At 49.7% G+C, this 26,775-nt stretch overlaps 1 protein-coding gene and 1 non-coding gene across 8 annotated transcripts in view; one reads left to right on the forward strand and one right to left on the reverse strand.

The window, feature by feature from the left end:
* The window catches only part of Ubr4 (ubiquitin protein ligase E3 component n-recognin 4), a 108,087-nt gene that overhangs the window by 46,614 nt on the left and 34,698 nt on the right, over positions 1-26,775 (forward strand). For 2 of the 7 annotated variants that reach the window (XM_087549433.1, XM_087549435.1), the window contains exons 45-72: positions 1,016-1,187; positions 1,530-1,731; positions 2,455-2,618; positions 3,094-3,310; positions 4,613-4,829; positions 5,539-5,571; positions 6,682-6,745; positions 7,038-7,172; positions 8,153-8,327; positions 9,076-9,159; positions 9,249-9,389; positions 10,203-10,324; positions 11,263-11,374; positions 13,225-13,355; positions 13,467-13,644; positions 14,014-14,118; positions 15,557-15,694; positions 16,257-16,431; positions 17,549-17,645; positions 18,192-18,299; positions 19,150-19,266; positions 20,163-20,372; positions 22,192-22,341; positions 23,742-23,969; positions 24,618-24,696; positions 25,170-25,412; positions 26,035-26,203; positions 26,598-26,742. In XM_087549433.1, the coding sequence (XP_087405559.1) occupies positions 1,016-1,187; positions 1,530-1,731; positions 2,455-2,618; positions 3,094-3,310; positions 4,613-4,829; positions 5,539-5,571; positions 6,682-6,745; positions 7,038-7,172; positions 8,153-8,327; positions 9,076-9,159; positions 9,249-9,389; positions 10,203-10,324; positions 11,263-11,374; positions 13,225-13,355; positions 13,467-13,644; positions 14,014-14,118; positions 15,557-15,694; positions 16,257-16,431; positions 17,549-17,645; positions 18,192-18,299; positions 19,150-19,266; positions 20,163-20,372; positions 22,192-22,341; positions 23,742-23,969; positions 24,618-24,696; positions 25,170-25,412; positions 26,035-26,203; positions 26,598-26,742 (4,111 nt within the window). 7 annotated transcript variants of the gene reach the window in all.
* On the reverse strand, positions 3,478-3,549 carry Trnav-aac3 (transfer RNA valine (anticodon AAC) 3). Its single transcript has one exon. It is a non-coding gene; the product is annotated as a tRNA-Val (tRNA).

Genomic DNA, 26,775 nt, shown 5'->3' on the forward strand with positions numbered 1-26,775 from the left:
GAGATGGGAAGAAGAGGTTCAGAGACTCTCCTATCCCTTAGCTGCGACTGAAGAGCTATTTTAGATCTGTAGAATTAACTTGATTTTGAAGGATGTCAAATGGACAGGAGAATCGCATAGGGCACCATGCCTTTCACCTTACGCAGCTCTGTGACCTTGTGTAGTTGATGGACTTGAAAGGTCACTGATTCCTAGCAGCAAAGATTCAGTGAGTTCTCTTGGGGGACACACATAGCAGTGATGGGAGCATGCACCTGGCTCTTAGAATACTAACCCATGGCACATCTGAACTTAGCCAGGGGTTCTGTTTGGAGCGACATCAAAAACATCTCCATGTGGGAGCTTCAGTGTGTCCCACAATACCGCCTTTAGTCCTTACATCTTGCAATGTTCATTACAATGAGTCACTGATCTGCCTCTTGAGCTCTCTGCCTTTTTTTTTTTTTTTTTTTTGGTTCTTTTTTTCGGAGCTGGGGACCGAACCCCGGGCCTTGCGCTTCCTAGGTAAGCGCTCTACCACTGAGCTAAATCCCCAGCCCCGAGCTCTCTGCCTTTTACACTACTAGTACTGGATCCTCACTGGGCCTCCTCTCAGATATCCTGTTGTCATGTGTCATGGAGGCCCTGCAGCTTCTGATCTGCAGGACCAGCCCCTTCATGCACTCTAGCAATTCATCGGTGGGGTAGATGCTGGGGTGGACTGACTCAGAGCCCTGGATCTGGGTCTGGGTTGGTCAGACTGTCAGCTCTTGTGCACCCTCACCTCAAGGACCAGTTCACTAGCAGTGCCCCAGGCTAGCTCACCCTGCAGGAGGCAGGGCCAGCTCTCTTGCTTTCTCGTCCTGGGGTGATTCCAGCTCTACTGGTCTGCCCAGGTGAAGGCAGGAGGAGGAATGGAGTTGGAGGGGAGGGCTTCTGTCCCTTGCTCTTGCCCCTGTGACCAGCTCTGCTGTGTTAGGACACGTTTTTTAAGGACAACAGGGATTGACGCCGTATCCACTTTTGGTGTCTGCAGCTCCAATGGTGGCAGTAAGACTTCTCCCGCCCTTTGCCAGTGGTCTGAGGTGATGAACCACCCTGGCTTGGTGTGTTGTGTTCAGCAAACTACTGGTGTGCCTCTGGTAGTCATGGTGAAACCAGACACTTTCCTCATCCAGGAGATTAAGACTCTTCCCGCCAAAGCAAAGGTCAGTACCCTCTTCCCAGGGCTCCTAACCTAAGAATCTGGGCCATCTCTTGGCAGTTGGAAAAGATTTTTTCCATCTCTGTATGGTGGTACAAGTCCATAATTCTAGCCTAGGGAGGCTGGAGCAGGAGGCTTAAGAGTTTGGAGGCCAGCCCAAGCTCCATGTTGAGCCCCACTTCAAGAAACAAACAGGTGAAAACTGTCTCTGTCTTTCCAGCTGTTGCCTTTGCTGTCCTTAGTACATGGGCCCTCTGTAGAGCCTGAGTTTTTACACCTTCCTCTGTGGCTCCTGAGCCACACGGGTGAGAACTGATCCCCCACCATCTTTGTCCTCTCCTCCTAGATCCAGGACATGGTTGCTATTAGACACACTGCCTGTAATGAGCAGCAGCGCACCACCATGATCCTGCTGTGTGAGGATGGCAGCCTGCGAATTTATATGGCCAACGTGGAGAACACCTCTTACTGGCTCCAGCCGTCTCTGCAGCCCAGCAGCGTCATCAGCATCATGAAGCCTGTGCGAAAGCGCAAAACAGCTACAATCAGTAAGGCCCCTCCAAACCCAATGGGCATGGGCTCAGCAGTCTCCTAGACAGCCACAGAGTAGGCCCTGTGCCGGTTAGAAGAACTGGCTTTCCTGCGTTTGTATTGGTGAGGTCAGAGGTCATTCCCAGCTAGTCTTCTGAAACAGGTCCACATGGCAACCACTGTTGGCTGCCCAGTTTGAGCCAGCAGTTCTTGGTGTCCCACAGGTCCGAATGTTGTCCTCAGCTTTAGCCTTTCTTTGGGGTTAGCAAAGGTGCTTTTGATCTAGCTGAGGGTTAAACAGTTTCCGGCAGAACAGTGTGGCCATCAAAGGTTTTACTGTGGCTGGGAGAGGACTCTTTGAAGAAGAGGAAGCATGACTTTTTGGAATAGTTCTGGCTAAGTTAAGTACATTGCAGGCACCATCACTTTTCCTTGACTTTGTCCTAGAATTTCTGTGTTTGAGATGATGATGCAGCTTATCGACCATAAAGAAAGAGGTTCTGTTATGTTGTAAACTGTGCAGCCCACACTGAAAGCAGGTTTTATATAGTGGGTCATTTGGTTGGGAGTGACCAGCTGGAAAGCTGACCTCGAGCGGTCATCGTGATGGATGGTGATGGAGGCCCGTTTGGTTAGAGCAGAGTGTGTAAGCAAGGGCTTAGTCTTCAGCTTTAGAGTGAGAGCCGAAGTGCTGAGATTATATGTTGATGCCCTCTGGCCATCTGGCACTGTCCCCACAGCAGCCCGCACATCCAGCCAGGTGACCTTCCCCATTGACTTCTTTGAACACAACCAGCAGCTAACGGATGTGGAGTTTGGTGGTAATGACCTCCTGCAAGTCTACAATGCGCAACAGATAAAGCACAGGCTCAACTCCACTGGCATGTATGTGGCGAACACCAAGGTGAGCAGCTGGGTGTGGGGCTGGCTCACTGTGTGGGGGGCACTCGTGAGCAGTGTTGAACACATGGTGCCTGTCTCTTCAGTAGGAGGGTTGAACCCAGGGCCTTGCACATGCAAGGCAACGATTCCCAACATTGAGAGGTCGTGCTGGCTCCACATTTTCCTTTAGAATCAGACATAGAATATGTACTGGAAAATGCTCACTTCTGGTCAAATGAATAAATCAACTTTCCTTCATACGCTGAAGGTTTGAGTCCTCCAGGCTAAATTCCTACCATTGTTAGAAGGGCTACTGAGTATAGGGCACCGTCTGACAGTTTCGAGTTTGGGGGAGGAGCCTGGCACTCTCCTTCTCATATCTGTGGTGACATGATTAGGATGGAGTTCAGAGAAGTTAGGTCTTACCCAGGTAACCATTGAGGGGATGTGGGAGGAAGGACCCTGGAGATTTTTCTGACTGTGCTCCTTTCCCACAGCCTGGAGGCTTCACCATGGAGATCAGTAACAACAGTAGCACCATGGTGATGACGGGCATGCGGATCCAGATTGGCACACAGGCAATCGAGCGAGCACCGTCCTACATCGAGATCTTTGGCAGAACCATGCAGCTTAACCTGAGCCGCTCCCGCTGGTTTGACTTCCCCTTCACCAGAGAGGAAGCCCTGCAGGCTGACCGGAAGCTGAACCTCTTCAGTGAGTCAGCCAGCCAGGACAGGCTGGAGCCTTCTCCTGTGACTAGAACAGATGAGCACTAGGTGTCCCTCCACTGCTAGGGAGGGATTCCCTGTAGGACCTAGTTGCCCTTTCTTGGAGGTGTACGAGGTGGGGTGCCAGGAAAGGAGACTGCTTGGTTTCCTTTCTGATGGTACTGGGAATTGAACCCAGGCCTTTTTGAATGTTAGGCAAATGCTCTACCACTAAGCTATATTACCAGCCATCTTTTAGCTTTTTTTTATTTTGATTCTTTTTTTTTTTTTTTTTTTTTCCGGAGCTGGGGACCGAACCCAGGGCCTTGCGCTTCCTAGGCAAGCGCTCTACCACTGAGCTAAATCCCCAACCCCTTTTTTTTATTTTGAAACAGGGTCTCCCGTTCTATAAGCCAACGGGGGCATGGGAGGGGGTTCCTGCCTTAGCCTCCTGAGTATCTGGGATTACAGGTCAGTGCCATTAGGCCTATTAAGAAGAATAGGTGTGTTGGTAGAGAGAGGCAGACACAGGTAGCTGTTCTCTTTGGTGTTGCCTTAGCCTCGTTGATGGAATTCTTCCATGTCAGAGGAGGCAAGACTAACTGATGAAACCTGGAGGCATATGCCCTATCAACTGAGCCATATCCCTGGCTCAGAGCTTTTTGCATTTTATTCATTCATTCATTTATAGACAGTGTCTTGTGTAATTCCATGCCGTCCTTGAACTCATTATATAGCTGAGGGTGACCTCGAACTTCTGATCTTCCCGCCTCTGCTTCCTGAGTTCTGGAATTAGAGGCATGTGTCACAATGCCAGTTTATGTGGTGTTGGGATGGAACCTAGCCAGCACTCTGCTAAGTGAGCTGAATCACTGGCTCTGGGCTTTCTTCACATGTTGCTGAGCCTGTGTGCTCTTTGTCAATCACTGGCCGCTTAGCTGAAGTCCTTTCTACTAGGAATAGTTGCTGTTTGTAAGGATGGTGATAACCTGTACCCCAAACAGAGAAAGTGCTCAGAGCTCATTGGGAATCAGCAGATGAGCGATGGACCACAAGTGAGCTACCCAGGATCCTCACAGTGATGGTTAGGGTCTCCCAAGTAGGAGACGCCGGGCTGTGGTCCATCCAGCTGTCCTGTGTGTTCAGCAGTGGCCGTATGTGCCGCAAGTGTCTTAGCAGACATGGCTTCCAGAGTCTATGAGGCGGACGGGGTTTGCACCTGTACCTGATTGCTCTGTGCCTGGCCTGGGAAGGGTTCTGTGAACTCTTAGTAAATACGCTTCCTAAAGGCCTCTCTTGCTTATTTCAGTCGGTGCCTCTGTGGATCCAGCTGGCGTCACCATGATAGATGCTGTAAAAATTTATGGCAAGACTAAAGAGCAGTTTGGCTGGCCTGATGAGCCCCCAGAAGACTTCCCTTCTGCCTCTGTTAGCAGCGTCTGCCCTCCTAACCTGAACCAGAGCAACGGCACTGGAGACAGTGACTCAGCTGCTCCAGCTACAACCAGTGGCACTGTCCTGGAGAGGTACCAGTGTTGGCAGGGCTTGGTTCTTAATTGTTTTGCACTGACTGCAGAGCCTCCTCTGTCTTGAGTCTCCCAAGCTAGTCTGTGATTGTCAGATTCTCAGTCCCTGGAACATTCAGTTTCTCCCTAATATACACACAGAGCTTGGGAAGTGGGTTCAGAAGTGTCTGATGCTGGATCTCTGTCCAGGCAGAAGCTTGGTCATTTACTTAACATTTGGAATAGCCACAGGCAGTGGTCTAGAAAGTGCCTACACCCATGCTCTAGATTAGGATCCAGACTGAAACAACAGCAAACATCCTCCTTCTGTGCCAGTTGCATCATCTTCTCGTCTTTCTCTGTGGAAGTTGCTACTCTGTGGTAGTGACACTGCCAGCAAGAGAGGCTGCTGCAGCGTCTTGCAGGAAAGTGCAGTGTCCTTAGACCTCCCTACGGTGGCATTCGGAAGCACGTGCTTGGCTTCTTTGTGCTAGCTGGCTGCTGGTTTGCCATGGTAGATGAAGCAGGTCCTGATGTAAGAGTGAGCTTCTTACATTGTAAGCCCTTGAGGCAGCCATGCTTGGAGTGACTGCACCCCACCAGCAAGCAGCCTCCCCATTTCTGCCTTTCTCCCTACCCCGTTCATATATCGTTTGCTTAGGATGTGTTTCTAGGTTTCTCTGAGCTTCACATTTTTTTCCTTTTTTTTTCCCTTTGCTTCTCCCCCAAGTTCTGAAACTGAGTCCCTAACCAAGCTGGATCGGTTAGTATGCCCTGTTTCTTTTCTCTGCACGAGTGCGTGTGTGTCAGAGAGCAGCGTCCGCATTGTGGCTTTGCGCTGATTCGCTTCTGTTCCAAGTCCTGCTACTTTCTGTTCTGGTCATTGCATGGCTGCAGAGCTCTCCATGTGTAAACCAGAGCCTACCCCGGACTGTGAGCGCACCCTTGGTGTTGGCCACATCAGCCTCTTGGCTCTGCCTTCCTTAATCTATCCTTGCTGCACATTTTGTACAACGGATGCGAAGGGATGGGGTAGAGGGGCAAAATCCCCCTGCCAGTTCATAAGCCCCTGGAGCCTGTCCACTTCCCTTTTTCCTAATTCCTCCTCCATCTTCCCTTGGTGCCTTCCTTTCCTCCTGCCCCTTCTCACTCTCGCTACTTTCTTGGTGCTTTCCTTCCCTGTCCAGACCCCCAGCTATCAGGATGCCACTTAAATTCACAGCAGTAAGCCCAGAGCATGTTATCTGATAGATAATGTTTAATGACTAGACTTCCTGCTTCTTCCCTAATGGAGAAGTTCCGTGTTCTAAATGTGCTTTGTACTATCCTTTGAATGTTCCAGTGGCATGCATCTAGAAATAGTTTGTTTGCTCCGGTACTTAGAGCCCATAGGGAATGCATTCTGTGTGCATTTTCCTGGCTTTATAAGCAGAAGCCTAACCTTACCATTGCCAATGTAAACAGATGGCTTTAACTTCTCCCTTGTGCCTCCCTTTGCCCACTGATCTCTGAGCACCTGAGCTTCGGGCACTGCTGCATCAAGACTTAAGCCCACCTCAGGATCCCTGCCACAGGCAGCAGAAGGAAGCACATTTATCCTCTTTGAGGAAGAAAAGCCCTGCCCGCCGTCTTTGAGTGGCGGATTATGAACATGGCCTCAGGTTGATCTCCGAGCAGGAGCCAGGTTTCTTCTGGCCTGTGACACAGGCAGTGATATGCACGGCGCCTGTGGCAGGTCTTCTTCTGCTTTGATTTTTATATTTGGCATTCATTCAGTCGCTGTCCCCAAGGTCCTCACAGCTCCAGCTTGCCGGGCTGACACGAGGCAGAGAGGACAGTGCTTGTACTCAAGCCAGGCTTTCTGTCTCCCCAGGCTGGTTGTGAGTTCTTTGGAAGCCCTGGAAAGCTGCTTTGCTGTCGGCCCAATCATTGAGAAGGCAAGTTATTTCTTCAAAGCGCACGGGAGCTTTCTGAAGAGGCAGGAAGTAGGGTTGACTGAGGCCTGCTGCCTTGCAGCTGAAGAATTCTGACGGCACAGCCTTGATGTGCAGAGCATCCCTGAGCTGCTACAGCTGTGTTGTAGGAGGGTTAAAGTTTAGAAATCTTCTTTTCTGCTCTTTGTAGTCAGTAGTGGGTCACCTAGCTCGGCTGGCCTGGAAGGCAGGAGGGAAGGGCAGATAGAGGGCATCCTGTGGTGCCGAGTGATAACCCTGCTGTCTTTCATATCAGGAGAGAAACAAGCACGCAGCCCAGGAGCTGGCCACTTTGTTGCTCTCCCTGCCAGCGCCTGCCAGCGTCCAACAGCAATCAAAGAGCCTCCTGGCCAGCCTGCACAGCAGTCGCTCGGCCTACCACAGCCACAAGGTAACCGCTTCCTCTCTGGGAGACTGAGTGATGGGGAATCGAATAAGTTGGCTCTCCATTTATAAAGTCAGGGCCTAGTAGAGTAAGCAGGAGGAAAGCTCACTGAGATTAGAATCCCTGGGTTCTCTTTTTTTCTTTTTTTTTTTTCAGAGCTGGGGACCAAACCTGGGGCCTTGCGCTTGTTAGGCAAGCACTCTACCACTGAGCTAAATCCCCAACCCTGTCCCTGGGTTCTCTTAAGAGATGTATAGATGCTACCCTGGACTGAGAAAGCCACCTAGTGGGCCACCGGCATGCTGCTTTATTTTTCTGGCCCTTTTAGGACCAGTAAGTTTTAAAAAGGAGAGAGAGCGTGGGCAGCTGGTTCTTGTACAAGGGTCAGGATTGTGCCATAGGTGGTTAATGGGCTGGTGCTCCGAGCCCTCAGCTGTGGCCTGGCGCAGCAGGCCTACAAGTGTGGTAGGTACTTGTAAAATAGGGGTTATGGCTGGGCCTAGAGGTTCTCCTATAAAGCCAGTATGTGCAGAAGAAGGTAAGCTGGGCCACATGGCACCATGGGAAACATGGCAGCCCACACTCGTAGGAAGGAAGGTGCTGGGGGCACTGCCAAGCCCATCTTTTGTGCCCCTGTCTCTTAATAGCAAGGAATGAGTTCAACTTGCCAAGGAAAGGTTGTTTTTGAAGCATTATCCCTGGTGAAGGCCCTGCTGAGGGATGGATGAGTCTGCCAGGGGAAGCGATTGGCTACTGCGGTTGTGTTGACTGAGTGGCTGCCAGCTTCCTGTTAGACTGTGAGACTGTTATGTTGCAGGTGATTTTAAAGACTGTTCATTTTCTATCAGTTAAGGCAGTTGAGCATTAGGCAGCCTGAAGGTTGGTTTTGAGAGCTCTCCTTCCTGAGAGGAGTAACCAGCCCTCTGTGTGCTTGAGTGCCCTGCCTTTGCTTATGGTTGACTTTCTGTGACCCGGCTGTTTTATAGGACCAGGCCTTGTTGAGCAAAGCTGTGCAGTGTCTCAACACTTCCAGCAAAGAAGGCAAGGACTTGGACCCCGAGGTGTTCCAGCGTCTAGTAATCACAGCTCGCTCTATTGCCGTCACACGTCCCAACAACCTTGTGCACTTTACGGAGTCCAAGCTGCCCCAGATGGAAACAGGTGAACTTGGCCTCCGTGGCCGTGGTCCTGACACCTGCTCACTGCACCTCTCTCTGTCATGTTCCTCCTATTCTGTTGGCTCTGACAATGGATAATTGTCCCCCTTTGTTTGTTTAGCTCTGTAGGGCCTCTGATGAAGCCTTATTTTAACTAAATTGACCATGGTTGACTTTAGTTAGTGTTCTGCACCTCAGCTGGTCTGTTGTGGAGTTGTTAGGAGTGAAGCTAAGCTTCGTTCCACCCTGGTGCACAACAGGGATGTGGCAGGGAGTGGGGCTTCCTTGTATTAATCACTTTGTTTAGGGATGCAGAAGTCAGGCCCTTGGATGAAGCTAGGCTTAGTTTTACCCTGGTCCCTGCAGGCCGGGTGCTGGGTGCTGCATGCTGCTGCACTGCTCTGCAGTGGAGCTTGCTCAGTGTGTGCAGTGGCTTCTCTCTTGGCTTCTCTCATCGTCTCCTCACATTGGCTGCCCGGTGCTCAGTGCCAAGCCTAATTTGCCATTATCAGAAAGAGCTTGTTGCTGCGTCTGCAGTCCCCATCACCTGCGTGTTCCTGTGTGCCATTGCCTTCCTGTGTGTTCTCCTAACGGTGCAATCCTAGAATCATTCTAGAGAAATCTCAGACATTCCCCCTAGGTTTAGTCTAGCAGTTGGAACAGGCATCTTTGACTCTGCTGTAAAGATCCTGAATGCTCCCCTCTCTACCTAACTCTAACACACAATGTTTTCTGTGATGTTCCTTTCCCAGACTGTTTTTCTCCCAGATGTGCCTGCTGGAATCTAGGGATAGTTGGCATATTGATTGGGGCCCCACTTGAAACTCCCTCCGCAGGCAAGCTTCCTTGACCTGAGTTAACCTTAAAACAAATTGAATTCTGTCTTAGATTCACCATCGTTAATGATTTCCTTTCTCCTGCGTAGAAGGAGCGGAGGAGGGGAAAGAGCCGCAGAAGCAGGTGGAAGGAGACGGCTGTAGTTTCATCACTCAGCTTGTAAACCACTTCTGGAAACTCCATGCATCTAAGCCCAAGAATGCCTTCCTGGCACCTGCCTGCCTGCCAGGTATCACATTAGCAGGGTACTTGGCTCTTGATACAGTGAAGTAGGTATAAGCTCTTCAGCACCGTGACCTTTTCCTCCATAGAAGTACACACAGAGAGATGTCTGTGAGCTTACGGTATTGCTACCCTTGGGAACTAGCAGTGCAGAGGTGTGTGTGTGTGTGTGTGTGTGTGTGTGTGTGTGTGTGTGTGTGTGTGTGTGTGTGTGTGAAATGCTTCCTTCATGTTGCTTAGTTCACCTTGGTGGGGAGACGACGACGATGAGGGGAGTGTCGATGATGGCCCTGGCTCTGTAGTTGATATTGAAAAACAATGTATCTGAAAGACTTGGCTGAGAGTCTGTTTAGCAGTAGGTGTTTTCACTCATTTCCTCGGTGCTGTTGCCTTAGTCCTCTCATGGGTCACACTGCTGAGCACTGGGGAAGAGGGACGGCCCTATAGCCAGAGGGAAAAGTAGATGCTCAGGCCCATTGGCCTGCCAGAGATTGGCTTTGTCAACAGGTTTGGGGAAGATAGGGGTATTGTAGTTATCTGCCCACCTCAAGGTTCCTCACCTTGTCCATAGCCGTCTACAAAGATTCTCGCTTCCTTGGTGCAGGTTCTGCAAGGGCTTTTAAGGACACTGAGTAAAGACACTCCAACTTGAGCTCACAGGCTACCCCGCAGTATCGCGGGTTTGCCTTGCGGTGTGTCTGCCTGTTTTGTCTTGACACCGTCTCAGCGATGCTGAGATTTGTGCTTTTGTCTCAGGCTTTCAAGGGTCTAGAGTTCTTTTTGTCAACACATTTCCAGGTGATCCTTTTCTTCCATTTAGGCCTTACTCATATTGAAGCTACGGTTAATGCGCTGGTAGACATTATCCATGGCTATTGTACCTGCGAGCTGGACTGTATCAACACAGCATCCAAGATCTACATGCAGATGCTGCTGTGTCCTGTACGTATCAGCACAGCCCCGGATGCCTCTGGTCAGTCTGGGAGTGTGGGGAAATAGCCCGATAAGTACTGACCTAATGAAAGAGAGCAGACTTAAGGTCTGATGAGGGCTGGAGGGGGCTGGAGAGATGTCTCAGTGGCTATGAGCACAGGCTGCTCTTCCGAAGGACTTGGGTTCAGTTCTGAGCGACCACATAGTAAGTAACAACTGCCCGTAACTCTAGTTCCAGAGAATCTGACACCGTTCTTGCCTCCTTGGGCCTACTATAGGGGTGGTGCACAGACCTACCCTGCAAACAAGCACCCACACACATAAAGTAAATCTCTTAAAATGTGGTGGGAGTCAGCAGTTGCAACTACAGTAGAGCTGTAGAGACGAAGTCTGGGAAGGGAAGGACTTTCTCCTTGTTCAGTGATCTCCCATTTGTAGTCTGGAGCCTGCTGTATGTAGAATTAACGTTGAGTGAGTGTCAGTTACATGTGTAAAGGCTGTGTTAGTGTGCCTGTTACAGAAGATGAGTGTTAGAAGTGCTGGTTACGGGGTTGGGAATTTAGCTCAGTGATAGAGCGCTTGCCTAGGAAGCGCAAGGCCCTGGGTTTGGTCCCCAGCTCCGAAAAAAAGAACCAAAAAAAAAAAAAAAAAAAAAAAGAAGTGCTGGTTACTGCATGAAGCAGAGAGGAAGGCCAGGGCTGGATTATGTGATGAGAAGCTAGAGCCAAAGTGGCTTCAGGGTCAGTGGCCTTGCACACTGACCCCAACAGGTAAAAGACAGGAAGCTGGGGAAGGTCTTACTGTGCCAAGTCTGCAGAGGCTGGTCTTCTTCATCCTGCTGCATTTTCAGGAGGACACAAGTGAGTGTGGACAGACTTCTCCCTGTGTCAGTGGAGTCCTGGCTGACTGTGGAATGCCTAAGCTTGACATCTTCCTTTCAAACCTAGGACCCTGCTGTGAGCTTCTCCTGTAAACAAGCTCTAATTCGAGTCCTAAGGCCCAGGAACAAGCGGAGACACGTGACATTGCCCTCCTCCCCCCGAAGCAACACTCCAATGGGTAATTTAAAGGCTGCGTTTAGGCTTTACCTGGGTGGGTCAATGGCCCAGAGATGAGCTGCTGCTCTGAGAGGTGCTGCTATGTTGACCAGAGTCTTTCTAGTTTCTGTTCTTTTAGTATTCTATACAGTAGGGTAGTGCACAAAGCATGCAATAGAATAAAGTCAAAGTCATGGGGATGGAAAGGGCTGTGGAAGATGTCCAGGATCCGCAGAGCATCTGCAGCAAAGCTACACAGTTACATGGAGACGGGGCGTTTGCCTGAAGCATCCTAAAAGCCGAAGGGAAAACATGGAAAGACAATGTAAAGTTCACTGTTGAGGACGGTGTGCGTGCGTGTGTGTGCACGTGCAAGATTGGGGGGGTGGGAGTGGACCAGTATAGGATGGAACCGACACTGGATTTGAGACTGGCTCGGGTTATGTGGCAAGGCCCTGTCTCAAAAATGAAAAGCTAAGGTCTTGGAGGTAATTGTTAATAATGGAATTTTTAAAAATACATGCTCTTAGGCATGGTAGAGTGCCTGTGTTCTTGGTACTCAGGAAGATAAAGTGAGAGGGTCAAGAGTTCAAGGCCAGCCTAGGCTATCAATTGGGGCCTTGTCTCCCAAACGTAAAAGACAGTTTAACAACTCCCAGTGAGAGCTGGTAAGAAGACTGTAGGTGAAGGCACTCAGCAGCAAGCCTGACAGCTTGAGTTTGAACTGATTGATGTGTGAGGCCCACGTGACAGGAGGGTCATGTTAGGAGTCCTCTGACCTCCACCATGTGCTGTGCCCCCACAAAATGAACAGTAAATGTGAAAGAATAGTCACAGTGACTAAACAAAAGTTATTTTTATCAGAACAAGACTGCTTTCCCTAGCACAACCTCATCATTAAGGGTCCGATGGAATCCTGGTGGACTTCTCCAGAATAGATTAGGTAGCAAGTTCCAAACTTTATTCATGAGGTACTTGCTTGGGCACTTGCCACACTTGGGAAGAATGAAGAGCAGTAAGTTACAGGTTTAGAGATAATGTATTACCTTGCTGTTTTCACACGGAGCCTTTATGGAGATGCTTGCTTTGCATTTGTGGTGCCATCCTTGAAATCCAGTGTATGCCCCTGGCAGCTTGTCTCCACTTGAACTAGCTAGGTCTCAGGTGCCCAGGGCATTCTTGTAGCTGGTACATATTATGGAACAGTCGTGTCTTCTTTTGCAGTGCTGGAAATTGAACTTAGGCCTCATGCATGTTGGATAAGCGCTCTACCACTGAGCTGTATCACAGCCACAGTGCATATCTGGAGGAATGTATATGACTTTGTAACTTTCAGACATCTTTCTACCTGGGCTTTCCACAGCCTTCTCACAGACAAGGAATCCAGTGGGATGTGTCACAGTGTCCTCAGCTTCAGATTTCAATCCTGGTTCTGGTTTTGGTTTTTCTCATAGTAATTATATAGTTTCAAAGTCTTACAGACCTAGCTGTTTGGAGGAATGAAGTCTAGACTACAGTGACGTGGACACGCTTGACAGACACTCTTGGGTTCATTTCCCGTCCTGCAAAGGTCTTCTGAGAAATGAGCTCACAGGGCCTGTGGGTATTGCATTTCTGTCTTGGTGAAATCTCAGGTTTTTATCCTTTCTGGACTGGAAGTCTCTTCCTGTTGAGGAGAAACTGTCACTGCTGACCGACATCTCCCTGGTCCCTGCTAGTTGCAGAAAACAAAGGAAGTAGCGCCCAGCGCCTACAAGTTTACCCTCGCAAGTGATGGGTGCCAGCTGGGGCCTGTCTTTAGACTCTTGCTGTGCAGACAATCACATGTCAAGGAGCAAATACCTTTAGGTTACTGGGGTCTCTTTGTCTCAGGAGACAAGGATGACGATGATGATGATGATGCGGATGAGAAAATGCAGTCATCGGGCATCCCTGATGGTGGTCACATCCGTCAGGAAAGCCAGGAACAGAGTGAGGTGGACCATGGAGATTTTGAGATGGTGGTGAGTCTGGTAGCAGGAGAGGGAAGGAGGAGCCTCCATGTCCCCTCTAGCTCCCACTCAGCAGCCGTTCAGTTTGCTGTGGGACACACTGATGGGGCTTTCTCTCTGCAGTCTGAGTCGATGGTCCTGGAAACAGCTGAAAATGTCAACAATGGCAACCCCTCTCCCCTGGAAGCCCTGCTGGCCGGTGCTGAGGGCTTTCCTCCCATGCTGGACATCCCACCTGATGCAGACGACGAGACCATGGTTGAACTAGCCATTGCCCTCAGCCTGCAGCAGGACCAGCAAGGTAGAAGGCAATGCCAGGAACACAGCAAACTTGCACAGGACAAAGGGTGTGACAGTTGCTGATACCCCACTGACTTAGCTTGTCCCCAGATGGGGGAGAGGTTGATCTGGGTGAGAGCTGCTCAGAGGTACAGGTGGAGAGTGAGGGATGGCTCTGACACTTCTAGGCCGAAAGCCAGTCTCATAGTTACTGCTGGTTTGAATTTTTGAATGGGTGCCTCTTCAATCTGTAACGGAACTTGGTGGGTGGACAGCAGTGGCCAGAGGGGTCACGTGCTGGTGTCTAGACTCCTAATGACAGCAGACGGCCAAAGCAATACTGTGGACGGGGCAGAGGGGACCCTGTGTTCACTCTCCACTTGTTTCCCAGGCAGCAGCAGCAGTGCCCTGGGCCTTCAGAGCCTGGGACTGTCGGGCCAGGCACCCAGCTCTTCCTCTCTGGACGCAGGAACCCTCTCTGACACCACAGCATCAGGTAACTGTCCACAGCAAGGAGCTTGGCTCAGGGTCCCGAGACCCTGCAGCCCTGCTCGGTGCTGTGAGAGTGTGACGGGCAGCCGCTTTGACAGGCCATCCGGGACTCCTGCTTCTGCTGCAGCTTGGCCTCCATCGGCGCTTGTGCCTCCGCTTCCTCACACTGTGCATGCTGCTTGGCCCTGGCTGGTACCCAGGGAGAGGTCCAGGGAGCATCCTGTTGGCTGATGGTCCACAAGACTAGCTTCACAGCATTCATTCCACTAGAGTTCTAACCTGTTAGACAGTAAGGAAAGAGACAAGAAATAAAGCTTAAACCTTTAGCTCTCAGCCTTCATCTGCAAGTCAGCCGAAGGTGCAAGCAGCCAGCAGAGAGAGACCTGTGAGCTGAGTTTTTGTGGCCAATTCAGGCTACAGGAAACCTTCACCTAGGTTGTCTTTGTTTTAAGTCTCTTTCCTAGTCTGATAAAATTCCAGGTAGAGAGTTGGACCAAACTGTGGGTGGCAGCAGCACATGGGAGAAGTTCTTGAAAATCCACCCAGCTGAGAAGGGGCGGAGCCTTGCTCAGACTGCTGCATCCCCCTCCCTACACCAGCTTATTTTCTTTGGGGAGGGTTAGCCTGCCTAGATAAGTAAAGACCAGACTGCCTGCCCCTGCCTGCTGCCATGGCTTCTCGCTCCCAGTTGCTGTCTCTTCAGCCTTTGAGGTTGTGGTTGTGGTTGTGGTTGTAGTTGTGGTCGTGGTTGTCCTGTGCTGGTCATGTCTGTCATGCTCGCTGGCTGTCTTGGCTGCCCTCCTTCCGTGTGGATCTCAGCCAGCATTTTCCTCCTGTCTCAGCTCAGCCCTGATCCTGGATGCTGTGGCTGTCTCTGGGGAATTTCCTTGCTTCATTATTAGCATCTGATGAGGATGATGAAGAGGTGTGAAATTTTCTAATGAGCTCTCCTCTGGGCCATATGATTTTTAAAAAATTGAAAGCAAAACCAAAACGACAAAAGTCAAAGTTGACTCAAGAGCTCATGCTAAGTGATTTCATAACTGCAGATGGATTGCTGAGCAAACCTCATTGAATTCTCTGCTCCCTCCAAATGCAGTGGCTATTGTGGATCTCAGTAGGTGTCAGTAAAAACTAGACAGTGGTGACCCTGAGCATTCAGTGCGAAGACTCGTCGTCCATGTCACAGAATCTTACTGAATCTGCACCTGCTCTAGCTGCGAAGGAAATGCCCAGCGCTCTGGGCTTTCCCTCGGGTCTGAGTGCCGTTGGGAGTGCGCCCTGGAGAGTCTGTCCCCTTTGTTGATTAATCGGCAAAGCCGGTCTTGCCTTCTTTCTCTGCCCTCAGGACACTCAGACTGCCTTGTGTCCTCTGCAGTGTGCTGTGATGCTTTTGTCCCCTCCAGGGGTCTGTGCCTGTAACAGCTCTGTTACTCTCTCAGCTCCAGCCTCAGATGACGAGGGCAGCACTGCAGCAACTGATGGCTCCACCCTGCGGACCTCGCCAGCCGACCATGGCGGTAGTGTGGGCTCAGAGAGCGGGGGAAGTGCAGTGGACTCGGTGGCTGGCGAGCACAGTGGTAATGTGCCTGGGCGTCTTGATCTCTTTGGGCTGAGGGTGGTGGACAAGGCAGGAAGCCCTGCCTGGCCTTGTGATTGGTTTCTGCAGAGAGGAGTTGTGGGGACTCTTCTGTAGTTTGATAGAGTTCATTTGACTCGACCATGGAATGTCAAGTGTTCTGTGACTGGAGTTCAAATCTAGCGACTAATCTGGAAAAATTGCACGGTATCTTTCAGTTGTCTTTTAATTAAAAAAGAAATGGTATTATTTATAGCCCTAAATGGTGATTAAAAGTAATTGTGGTATGATCTTAAAACCCATATTCCTATGGTTTTTACTATTTGCCTCCTGAGGGAATGAATTGTTAAGCAAGCCATTCCCCCAGTACAGCTACTGTGAGGTTTGCTGATACACTAGCAGTCTCTTAGCTGAGGCTAGACCAGTGTTGTAGGTTGCACAGGTGAAAACTGAAAGCCCTGTGGGTCCAAGATCGCTAGCCAAAACCAGTTGAAACCTAACATTTTCCCCATCAACACCAGCTTTGGGAGTTGATGTGTACTTCTTAAATCATTTCCCTCCAGTGTCTGGCCGGAGCAGTGCATATGGTGACGCCACAGCTGAGGGGCACCCGGCTGGACCAGGGAGCGTCAGCTCTAGCACAGGCGCCATCAGCACCACTACTGGGCACCAGGAGGGAGATGGATCTGAGGGAGAAGGAGAAGGGGAAGCTGAAGGAGATGTGCACACTAGCAACAGGTCAGGACCGGCCTGCCACACTCACCTGCTTGAAGGGGTATTTCAGAACTGGGATATGGAGTGCTGTGTGCTAAGAGTGTGTCCCAAGTATCAAAGGAGATGAGAGCTGCCCGCTTCTCCCCAGGCACTGCTGACATCAAGGTGTTATGGCTCCCAGCATGCTTTGGGAGCTGGAGCGTGCTGCTTTTCCTAATGTCTAGCTGGAGGTCTGTCTAGCTAGAGGTCTAGTGGACCTCCAGCTTGTGGAAGGCACCCAGCTGACTGTGCCCTTTGTATTAATACTGTCTCTCTTTTCCAGTGTAAGACAAACGTCACACAGCTATTTAAGGATAAGAGCTATATTAGTTTGTCTTACTATACTGTGGGGACAGCTGGTCGCAATTAGCCCTTCATATATTTGGGCTTGGTTTGCCATTGCTTTTTAGGTCTGGAATTTTCCTTTGAAATGTCTTTGTTATAATGCTAATTTGGACTCACAAAATGAACCTGACATGCTTCAGTGTGCATGCACGAGTTCACACACACACACACACACACACACACACACACACAGACACACAGACACACAGACACACAGACACACACACACCCTGAAGAGATGTATAAGATTTATTTCTCACACAGATTTTGGAAAAGCTCACTAATAAAGGTTGGTTTGCATTTGGATTTTTGTTAAGGGAAGATTGTTTAAATACAGAATCATTTTTTGTGTGATAGAAAATTCCATTTCTTTATAAATCAGTTTTGGCATTTTGTGTTTTCTATAGCATCTGCTCATTATTTGGAGCTGTCAGTTTGGACATAAAGTTGTTTTAATACTTTTTAAAATAATAATAATTATTAATTTGCTCTTAAAAGAGAGGAACTCACTAGGTACCCACATCTGGCTGATCTGAAACTCACTCAGAGCCCAGGCTGGTCTTGATCTCAGATTCTCCTGGGTGCTGGCATGGATTGTAGGGCTAGAACACTGTGCCAACTTTATTTGATTAAGATGGTAAACTTATTTCTAAGTATCCGGCTCCTCATTGGCCTTGGTGGCAGGAGACAGCATTGTGCGTGCTGGGTCTTGTCTGTATGTCACTCCATGTCTCCTGTACATTCTTTGGCCTTGTAGGCTACACATGGTTCGTCTAATGCTGTTGGAAAGATTACTGCAGACACTGCCCCAGTTACGGAATGTCGGAGGTGTCCGGGCCATCCCATACATGCAGGTATCCTCAGCTCTCCTGACCAACTGCGTTACTGTTGGGCTACCAGTGCACTTCTTTTTCAGGGGCATCAGAGGGCTGGTGTTAAGGTCACAAAAGTATGGCGTGCAGCCCGAGCTATAAGTCGCAGCCCTTTAGGTTATAGCTGTGGTTAAGGAATGTTCATGGTCATCCAACTAGGTAATTGACAGAGCCTGGAGGTTTTAAAAGGGTCCTGACACCCACTGGGTGGGTGTTCTTTCTTTGTCCTGAGTAATAGATACAAGCTGTGCTCTTTAATTCTTAGATTGGCACAGTGTCCTCTTTCACACCACTGTGATTGGCTTTTTACTCAGTTTTTATAAACTTTTTGTAAAGCCTTTCAATGGTGTCCCAAATAGCTCAGGTGAGTTTTACAACCCTGGGCACTCAAGCTAGGCCAGTCTTGCAGTCTAGATGCCCGCCTCGCAGGCTAGGGCAGAAGGTCAGAGGTCAGGATTGCTTCATAAACACACATGCTCAGCCCTTCTGCCTTCAGAAGTCGCTCTCTGTTCACTCTCTGCCTTCTAGGTCATTCTCATGCTCACTACAGATCTGGATGGAGAAGATGAGAAAGACAAGGGAGCCCTGGACAACCTGCTTGCACAGCTCATTGCTGAGCTGGGAATGGACAAAAAGGTAAGTTGGAGGTGTGCATGTGCGCGTGCCTGTGTGTGTGTGTGTGTGTGTGTGTATGTGTACACATACAAAAAAGTAAGCTGGAGGGGTGTGTGTGTGTGTGTGTGTGTGTGTGTACACAAAAAGGTAAGCTGGAGGTTGTGTGTGTGTGTGTGTATGAAAAGGTAAGCTGGAAGGGCGTGTGTGTGTGTGTGTGTGTGTGTGTGTGTGTGTGTACAAAAAGGTAAGTCGGAAGTGTATGTACACGCGCATGCGCACCTGCAGAGCAGGGCCTAGCTGGGAAAGGTGTGGAAACTGGGATCAGCTGGGGGTGGGGTTGGCAGTGTGAGGGGATTAGTCAGAAGTCTTTGTCAGGTTCATCCTTCCTTAGAGGAGCCTCCTCTGGGTTCAAGTTTTATTCCCGGGTCTGGGACAAAAGTAGCATTAGAGGAAGGGTTTTATCTAGCTTGAGGTTGAGGTTAGAGCGCGTTGCTGCAGGGAAGCAAGGTGGCAACGCATGCAGCTCTCTCTGTTCTTACAGCCCTGAGCACAAACCCCACTTCAGCCTAGGTCTCCCTGCATCCATTAAAGCAATCAAGTCACTCGCACAGGACAACTTGATCCATAAGTCCCTCACTGAGACTCTTGAGTGGCTCAGGTTATGTCAGGTTGACAGTTAAAGAAGTACAAATGACAAAGTCTGTGCCCTTGTCATATATTCCATGGCCTCTGAGCACAACGGCCTCCATTGCACCAGGTTTAGCCCACAGCACTACTGGAGCCTTCTTTCCTCTTCAGGCTGAAAGGAGGGGGTGGTCTTGTTGGAGCTTAGAGGAAGCATAGGTGTCTGGGCTTCTGCTTCTGCCTGCAGGATGTCTCCAAGAAGAATGAACGCAGTGCCTTGAACGAAGTCCATTTGGTCGTGATGAGACTCCTGAGTGTCTTCATGTCCCGCACCAAGTCTGGATCCAAATCTTCCATCTGTGAGGTATTTTGTGCCTTGAGCTTATGGGTTTGAGGCGAGGTAAGATAATGGAGTGGTTAGTGAAGGGCTGAGGACAGAGGTAACAATCCACTGTCAGAATAAGGCAGTTGTCAACTAGGGTCTGTCCCTCTTCAGGTACAGAACTTCTTTTTAGAATCCCTGCCAAGCCCAGTTCCTTACCAACAAACCCTCCAATGGAGGGGTTAATAAAGAAAGGGCTTGGAGGTCCCACTGTTGAAAAGCAAGGGCCTGTACGGAAAAGCACAGAGTAGCTAAGAGGATCTCCAGTGTGTGTTGCTATAAGGTATGGTAATAGAGTAGAGAGAAAGCCCGTGTGTGTGGGGAAATGAGATTAGCACAAAGCAGAGACGGTGGAAATCAGGGTTGAACTGCATCCAATCTTAATGAGCTTACGAGCTGTGGGGTTTGCCGGGATTTCCAAGGCTCTCCTAATGGTCTTATGTACAGTAGCTTTGCGCCTTCCCGCTTCTTATGCAGGCAGGCAGTCACCCACTGTCTCCCTTGGAGACTGGTTTTCTGGAAGAGCCCCTACTGGGAGGGTGGGGTTGCCAAGAAGGACCTAGAGTGGAACTTTTGTCTCTCCTTCAGATGAGGTTCTGCTAGCTTTGCTTCAGGGGAAGGAGAAAGCTTCGCCTCCCTGGCACAGAGGTGTATAGCAAGGTCAGGTTAAGAGCTAGTATTTGTTTTCTCATAGACATAGTTGTTGCAAAGAGCTGGGGAGAATGATTTAGCCATCTGAGAAACTTGTAATACAACTGACTGATGAGCCCATGTCTACCAGGGCTGTTCTTGAGACGGCCGTGTGGTGAATGTGTCCCCGTCTGACTCAGTCCAGTTTTTACAACTCGGCCTTGCCTGCTGTGTGTTTTCTCCCTCAGTCGTCTTCCCTCATCTCCAGTGCCACGGCAGCAGCCCTGCTGAGCTCCGGGGCCGTGGACTATTGCCTCCATGTGCTCAAGTCTCTGCTGGAATACTGGAAGGGCCAGCAGAGTGAGGAGGAGCCTGTGACCACCAGCCAATTGCTGAAACCACACACGACCTCATCTCCACCAGATATGAGCCCGTTCTTTCTCCGACAATATGTGAAGGTGAGGCCTCTCTGGTCAGAGGCAGCTCTTGGCTCTTCTCAGAGCTGTGTGTTCTGCTTTTGATAAGTAAAGCTAGGAAGACTAGTGTTAGGAACCACACGGGCCATGGGTTCTAATCTCATCGTGACCTAACATGGCCACTCCTCCCAGCTTGCTCTGGAGGGCTTCTAATTCCTGCCTCTTTGTTGTAAGCCTGAGGAAGTGAGTGAGATCAGTCACTTATCTGACGTGAAACTTATTGGGAAAATATGAGAGTACATGAGACAAAGTGACAGCAGCATTGGTCACGTGCCTTCCATACCTCATCAGAGGCTTGTGAGCATGCTGGGTAGATGAGCCCAGGAAAAAGCTCTCCTGTAATCTTACCTACTAACCAGGGAACATGGGAGATCCTAACCAGTCTCAGTAGGCCTCAGCTACTGTACCTGGAGAATTAGGGTGAAGTCTTAGCTGCTCCACAGGGCCATGAACACTGCCAGCTTAATATTTATAAAGCTTAATATTTATATGCACAGTGCCTGGCACATACCAGTATGTCATCACTGGTGATGGTTGGTACCCTTTACTCCTGTTGAGCCAATCAGTGGAGCCAGGAGGGTAGGCCAGCTGCCTACTTTGAATGGGCACTGGTATAACATGTCAGTCTGACATGTCATTCTTTCTGTCTTGCTCTCTCTTTAAATGGCTTTAACAGACTTTGTTTGTTTAAATGTATGCTATGTGTATAGGTGTTTTGTTTGCATGTATGTCTGTGCGTCTGGTGTCCATGGAGGCCATATCTGCTGGGACTGGAGTTACAGATGGTTGTAAGCTGCCATGTAGGTGATGGGATTTTAACATAAACCTGTGGAAGAGCAGCCAGTACTCATAATCATTGAGCAACTGACTCTCCAGGCCCATGATGTTTCTTAAGAAAAAGCTCTTTAGGGGCTGGGGATTTAGCTCAGTGGTAGAGTGCTTACCTAGGAAGCGCAAGGCCCTGGGTTCGGTCCCCAGCTCCGAAAAAAAGAACTAAAAAAAAAAAAAAAAGAAAAGAAAAAGCTCTTTAGCAAGAGCTGAGGAGGGGGCTCTTCGTCTGTTCCCATTCCCAGCGAGCACCCTGTCAGGCTGTTTGCAGTCAACTATAGGCCCAGCTTGCAGGGACCTCCACAGGCACCCAAATACATGTAACATTTACACAGACATAATTTTTTTTTTAAAAAAGGTTTTTTATTGGGAACTGGAGAGATGACTTAGTAGCTAAAAGCTAAAAACATTTGTTACTCTTGGACATGACCTTTGTTCAATTCCTAACACACACATCCCGGCTCATACCTATCTGTAACCCCATTCCAGGGGACCCAGTAGGCATATACATGCATGCATGCAAAACACTGATGCAGGAGAGGAAAGTAAATCTAAAAACATAAAAATTCTATTATAATTGAAAATATATATGTATGGGTGTGCATATGGACACCTCTGCATTCTTCTTTCTCCCTCCCTCTCTCCTGTGTGGGGGTTGGGGGTTCAGAGGGCTCCTTTTGAAAGTCAGTTTTCCTTCTACCGTGTTGATCCCAGGGATCAAACTCAAGCCATCGAGCTGGGTGGCAAGCACCTTTATCTGCTGAGCCATCTTGTTGCCCAGCTGCCGGGGCTTTTAAGGACCATAGGCTCCATCTCCATTGTTATTCTTGCATGTCCCCAAACCTAGGCTCTTCTGTAAGTGAATTTTGACTCTGCTTTGAACGACATCATAATGCTTAGTGATTAACTTTGTCCTGGCTGTGGTCATGGAAGACCAGTGAGCCCAGGTTCTTAGGAAGATGTTCTTCTCCAGGGTCATGCTGCTGATGTGTTCGAAGCCTATACCCAGCTGCTCACAGAAATGGTACTGAGGCTTCCCTACCAGATCAAGAAGATCGCAGATACCAGCTCTCGAATCCCTCCTCCTGTCTTTGATCACTCCTGGTTCTACTTTCTCTCTGAGGTGAGTGAGGCTCTGAGTGAGCAGTGTCCTACTTGGGGAGAGATCAGGTCTACCTTCCACCGTGGGCTGCGCCCTTCCTAACCCTAACTCAGTGTCCTCATCGAGCCCTCCACACACTCAGGTCCTGCTCATCTCTTCGGAGTGTATTGTGTAGTGACACTGGGGTTCCTGTATCAAAGCAGCTCTTGTTTCTGTGTCTGTGTCTGTCCCTCTAGGGTTGGCAGCCGCTTAGTCCTTCAGGACAGTCAGGAACATAGAGCACACACTGCTTCCCTTCCCACACTGGTCAGTGAGAAGTCTGGTGACTGGTCAGATAGCTCCCTGAGAACAAACAGATCGGAGGGGAGCACAGTGGACACACAGAGACACCCACGAGAAATCTAGCAGGACAAGAGGCCCAGCATTGTGGTCACAGCTCTCTGGGAGGAAATACTATTTCTGGTGCCTTGGAGCTCTCAGGAGCTGCCTTATAGACACGGGTTTGAAGGGAAGCTGCTAAGGAGAGCCCTCTCTAGCTCCTGGGTCCTGAGCCAGCCCATGCCTACTATCTTTAGCTTCCCTCACTTCCCTCGAGGACACGCAGTGGCAGACACTAAGAAGAAAGATGCCAGCACCAAGAGGCAGTTGAGGTTGCCCAGTTCTATCTAGGCCTCACAATAGAGGATAGTGAATGGTTTGGAGCGAAGACAGTACTTTAACCAGTACAGTAACCCAATATCACTCTGGGAAGGAAGGCAGGGTGCCTATTCCTAGCTCCTAAGCTGAAGAGTAGAGTTGGAAGTTTCACCCTGGGCTGATGTGAAGACCAGCCTCCTTGTAGATTCCTAACTACTTTAGAAGAGGAACATGAATATTTGATTGTCCCCCAGTTAAATGTTTTTTTCTGTGCAACTCCCTTCTAGTCCCTTTAAGGGATTTTCAAGTTCCTCAGAGTATGACTGGGAGTTGACCCACGTGGCCATTGGTATCCCTGTGTGCGGCACTCACAGGTATAACCAACTAGATCAAACACATACAACAACAGCAGAAAGGACATCTGTTCTAGGTGTTTCTTGCCAGTGTTCCCTGAACAGCACAGTATAATCACATACAAACATTTACACCATAGTGTGTGTTGGGGGAAATCTATAGAGATCGCTCAATGCTAGAAGGGTGTGCACAGGGTGTCTGCGAATACAACACCATCTTATATAAAGGATCAGCACCTGAAGCCTGTGGGAATCCCCCCTACCTGTTCCCTGTGGACGAATGTGACTTAGCTTATACTCTCTTAAAGTTTTTAGTAACAGTTTGTTAAAAGAATACAAACAAATAAAACCTCTAAACAGCCAGGGTGTTGTAGCTGCGGGTGGTGTTGACATTCCCCGAATAACATGAACTATGTTGTTTACTCCTTCAAGTACCTAATGATCCAGCAGACCCCTTTTGTCCGCCGCCAAGTCCGGAAACTTCTGCTCTTCATCTGTGGATCAAAGGAGAAATACCGTCAGCTCCGAGACCTGCACACCCTGGACTCCCATGTGCGTGGGATCAAGAAGCTGCTGGAGGAACAGGGCATCTTCCTCAGGGCCAGCGTGGTTACAGCCAGTTCCGGCTCCGCTTTGCAGTATGACACGCTCATCAGCCTGGTACGAAGGTTGGGATGATAGGGCCAGGAGCAGGCATGTGGCAAGGAGGTACTAGCATGAGGCAGTGCAGGGGTGTCTGGGGTCAAGCACCAGGTAAATGTATGGCATTGAGGAGTTGACTTGAGGGTCCTCATCTGTGAAATGGGTCAATTGTCATACATAGGGTCAACCTGAGATTGGTACCCCTTGGATTTTGTCCTTATATACTGAAGAGGCTTAGGTAGGAGTGTGCTCTGCAGCCTAAATGAGAGTGAATGAAATGTTTCACATTCAGACATCTCATCTGTGATGTTAAGGACTGCCGGCTTGATCATTTAGTGTCCTTGTTTTTATAGTGAACAAAGAAGTGGGGTGTAGTTTCTGGGAACGTGGCCTTCCTTTGCCTTAGTAATGAGCCTGCAGCTTCCAGAAAACTGAAGGCAGGGTGCTGGGGGTGGAGGGGTGGTATCAGGGTGGAAGCAGGCGGGGGCATTGTGTATAAGCTGCAGGTTGTGTGTGGGCCCTGTTCCCAGGTCCACCGCCAACCCAGAGGACATCTGCCTCACGTTGAAGACTAGGGCTATTTTGTGGTCTCAAGCCAGGCCTGAAACACAGAGCAGCTTGAGCTATTTCTTAGCATTGCTCACCTGTGATTGGCTTCTGTTTCAGATGGAGCACCTGAAGGCCTGTGCAGAGATTGCCGCCCAGCGCACCATCAACTGGCAGAAGTTCTGCATCAAAGATGACTGTAAGCAGTCCTCCCTGGCTGCCACTGTGGTGTCTGTGGCGAGCTGTCCTCCCTGGCTGCCACTGTGGTGTCTGTGGCGAGCTGTCCTTCCTGGCTGCCACTGTGGTGTCTGTGGCGAGCTGTCCGAGTTAAGCTGTGGGCTGGGCACTGGAGATACCACTGCTAACAGAACACAAGCCAGAACCTCACTGACAAGGGCTGTTTGTCAAAACTTGGGCACAGGAGTGCAGAGCAGGACTCCCAGACTGTAGCAGTAAAGTGACACAAAAGTGTAGAACTTGTTTACCTGAGGCATTGGGGTTGGATCCCCTCAGTGTGGTCACCCCATGCCTTTGTGATTACTCCACGGTCACTCCATGGCTCCTGTTAACATTGAGCAGAGAGAATTGAGGGAGAAAACCTTGTCCCATCCCACAGCTCATGCTGTCAGAAGTTCAGTCACTCCAGAACTGACGCCACCTTTCTCCTCACAGCTGTCCTGTACTTCCTCCTGCAAGTGAGTTTCCTGGTAGATGAGGGGGTGTCCCCTGTGCTACTGCAGCTGCTTTCCTGTGCTCTTTGCGGCAGCAAAGTGCTCGCAGCCCTGGCGGCCTCCACGGGCTCCTCCAGTGTGGCTTCCTCAGCCCCTCCTGCAGCCAGTTCTGGACAAACCACAACTCAGTCCAAATCCTCCACTAAAAAGAGCAAGAAAGAAGAAAAGGAGAAAGAGAAAGAGGGTGAGGTCCTATGCTAGGTGCTTAACCCTCTCAGTGCATTGTATCATTGCAGATGCTGAAAGGTTTTACCTCGTGTGTCCAAATGCTCTTTAATGTCTCCTGGTCACATTTTCAATCATGGTGAAAGGGATACCATTTATTGTGACTTTCTGTGTTAGAGACAGGAAGGGCCAGGGTGCACTGAACATACTCCATCCCAGCACTGCCTAGTCCCCCAAGCACTCTGAGGTGCTGAGCAGCCCGTCCCCTTTGGCGTCTCTACTTCTCATGGTCCTCAAAGACCTGAGACAAATGATCAGAGGTGAAAGAAACACTGAGTCAGCCATCTCTGAGGAGGACAGGGTAGCTTTCACTATTGAGACCTGCTGTAGCTCAGTGGCACACTTACCGTCCTATCCTTGGTGGTGGTGGTGGTGGTGGTGGTGGTGGTGGTGGTGGTGGTGGTGGTGGTGTGGCCATACGTGGGCTAGCTGTGGCCAAATCATTTCTGCTTCAAATAACTGAAAATTGGCAAATTCCAACCATTTAGAGGACACTTTTAGAACAGATAGACTTACTTCCTACCTGCCCGGTTGTAAGATCCTGGGCCTTTGGGTGAGTCAGTCCTACCGTGACGTTGCAGGTGAGAGCTCGGGTAGCCAGGAAGACCAGCTGTGTACAGCTCTCGTGAACCAGCTGAACAGATTTGCAGACAAGGAGACTCTGATCCAGTTTCTGCGCTGCTTCCTATTGGAGTCCAACTCTTCGTCAGTACGCTGGCAGGCCCACTGCCTGACACTGCACATCTACAGGTGCGCCAGGGCTGGCTCTGGGGCTGGTAGCTCTGAGTTCTGGTCACATGCTCATGGTCACTATACCAACATCTGTGCTGATTTCAAGCACCGGAGGTCTCTTTGTTGAGCTATCTGCTTTGTAGCTGCTAAGCTAATGCCCTTGGCAGGACAGTTTCCACTCAGAAGGCTGTGCTCAGGAGTTCCTAAAATGACGGTTGGCTAAAGGAAACTCGCCTTTGCTGTGGAGTGAGACGGGACGCCAGCAGTAAATTATTATAGTAGTGTTCCGTCTGCTAGGGAGCCACAGACCGTGAGCCACGGCTGCATGTGGGAGGACAGTGCTGACACTTTCAGGCCTCAGTGATGTCTCACTCATTGTTGCCTGCTAACCTGAGCTGCCATTTACCTACAGAAACTCCAACAAGGCTCAGCAGGAGCTCTTGCTAGATCTCATGTGGTCAATCTGGCCAGAACTCCCAGCTTATGGTCGGAAGGCTGCCCAGTTTGTGGATCTCCTGGGCTATTTCTCCCTGAAAACTGCACAGACAGAGAAGAAGGTAAAAGAGAAGCCCCTACCCCCACTTCCCATC

Source organism: Rattus norvegicus, chromosome 5 (genome assembly GCF_021556685.1).
Source record: "Rattus norvegicus strain SHRSP/BbbUtx chromosome 5, alternate assembly SHRSP_T2T, whole genome shotgun sequence".
Lineage (NCBI taxonomy): Eukaryota > Metazoa > Chordata > Mammalia > Rodentia > Muridae > Rattus > Rattus norvegicus.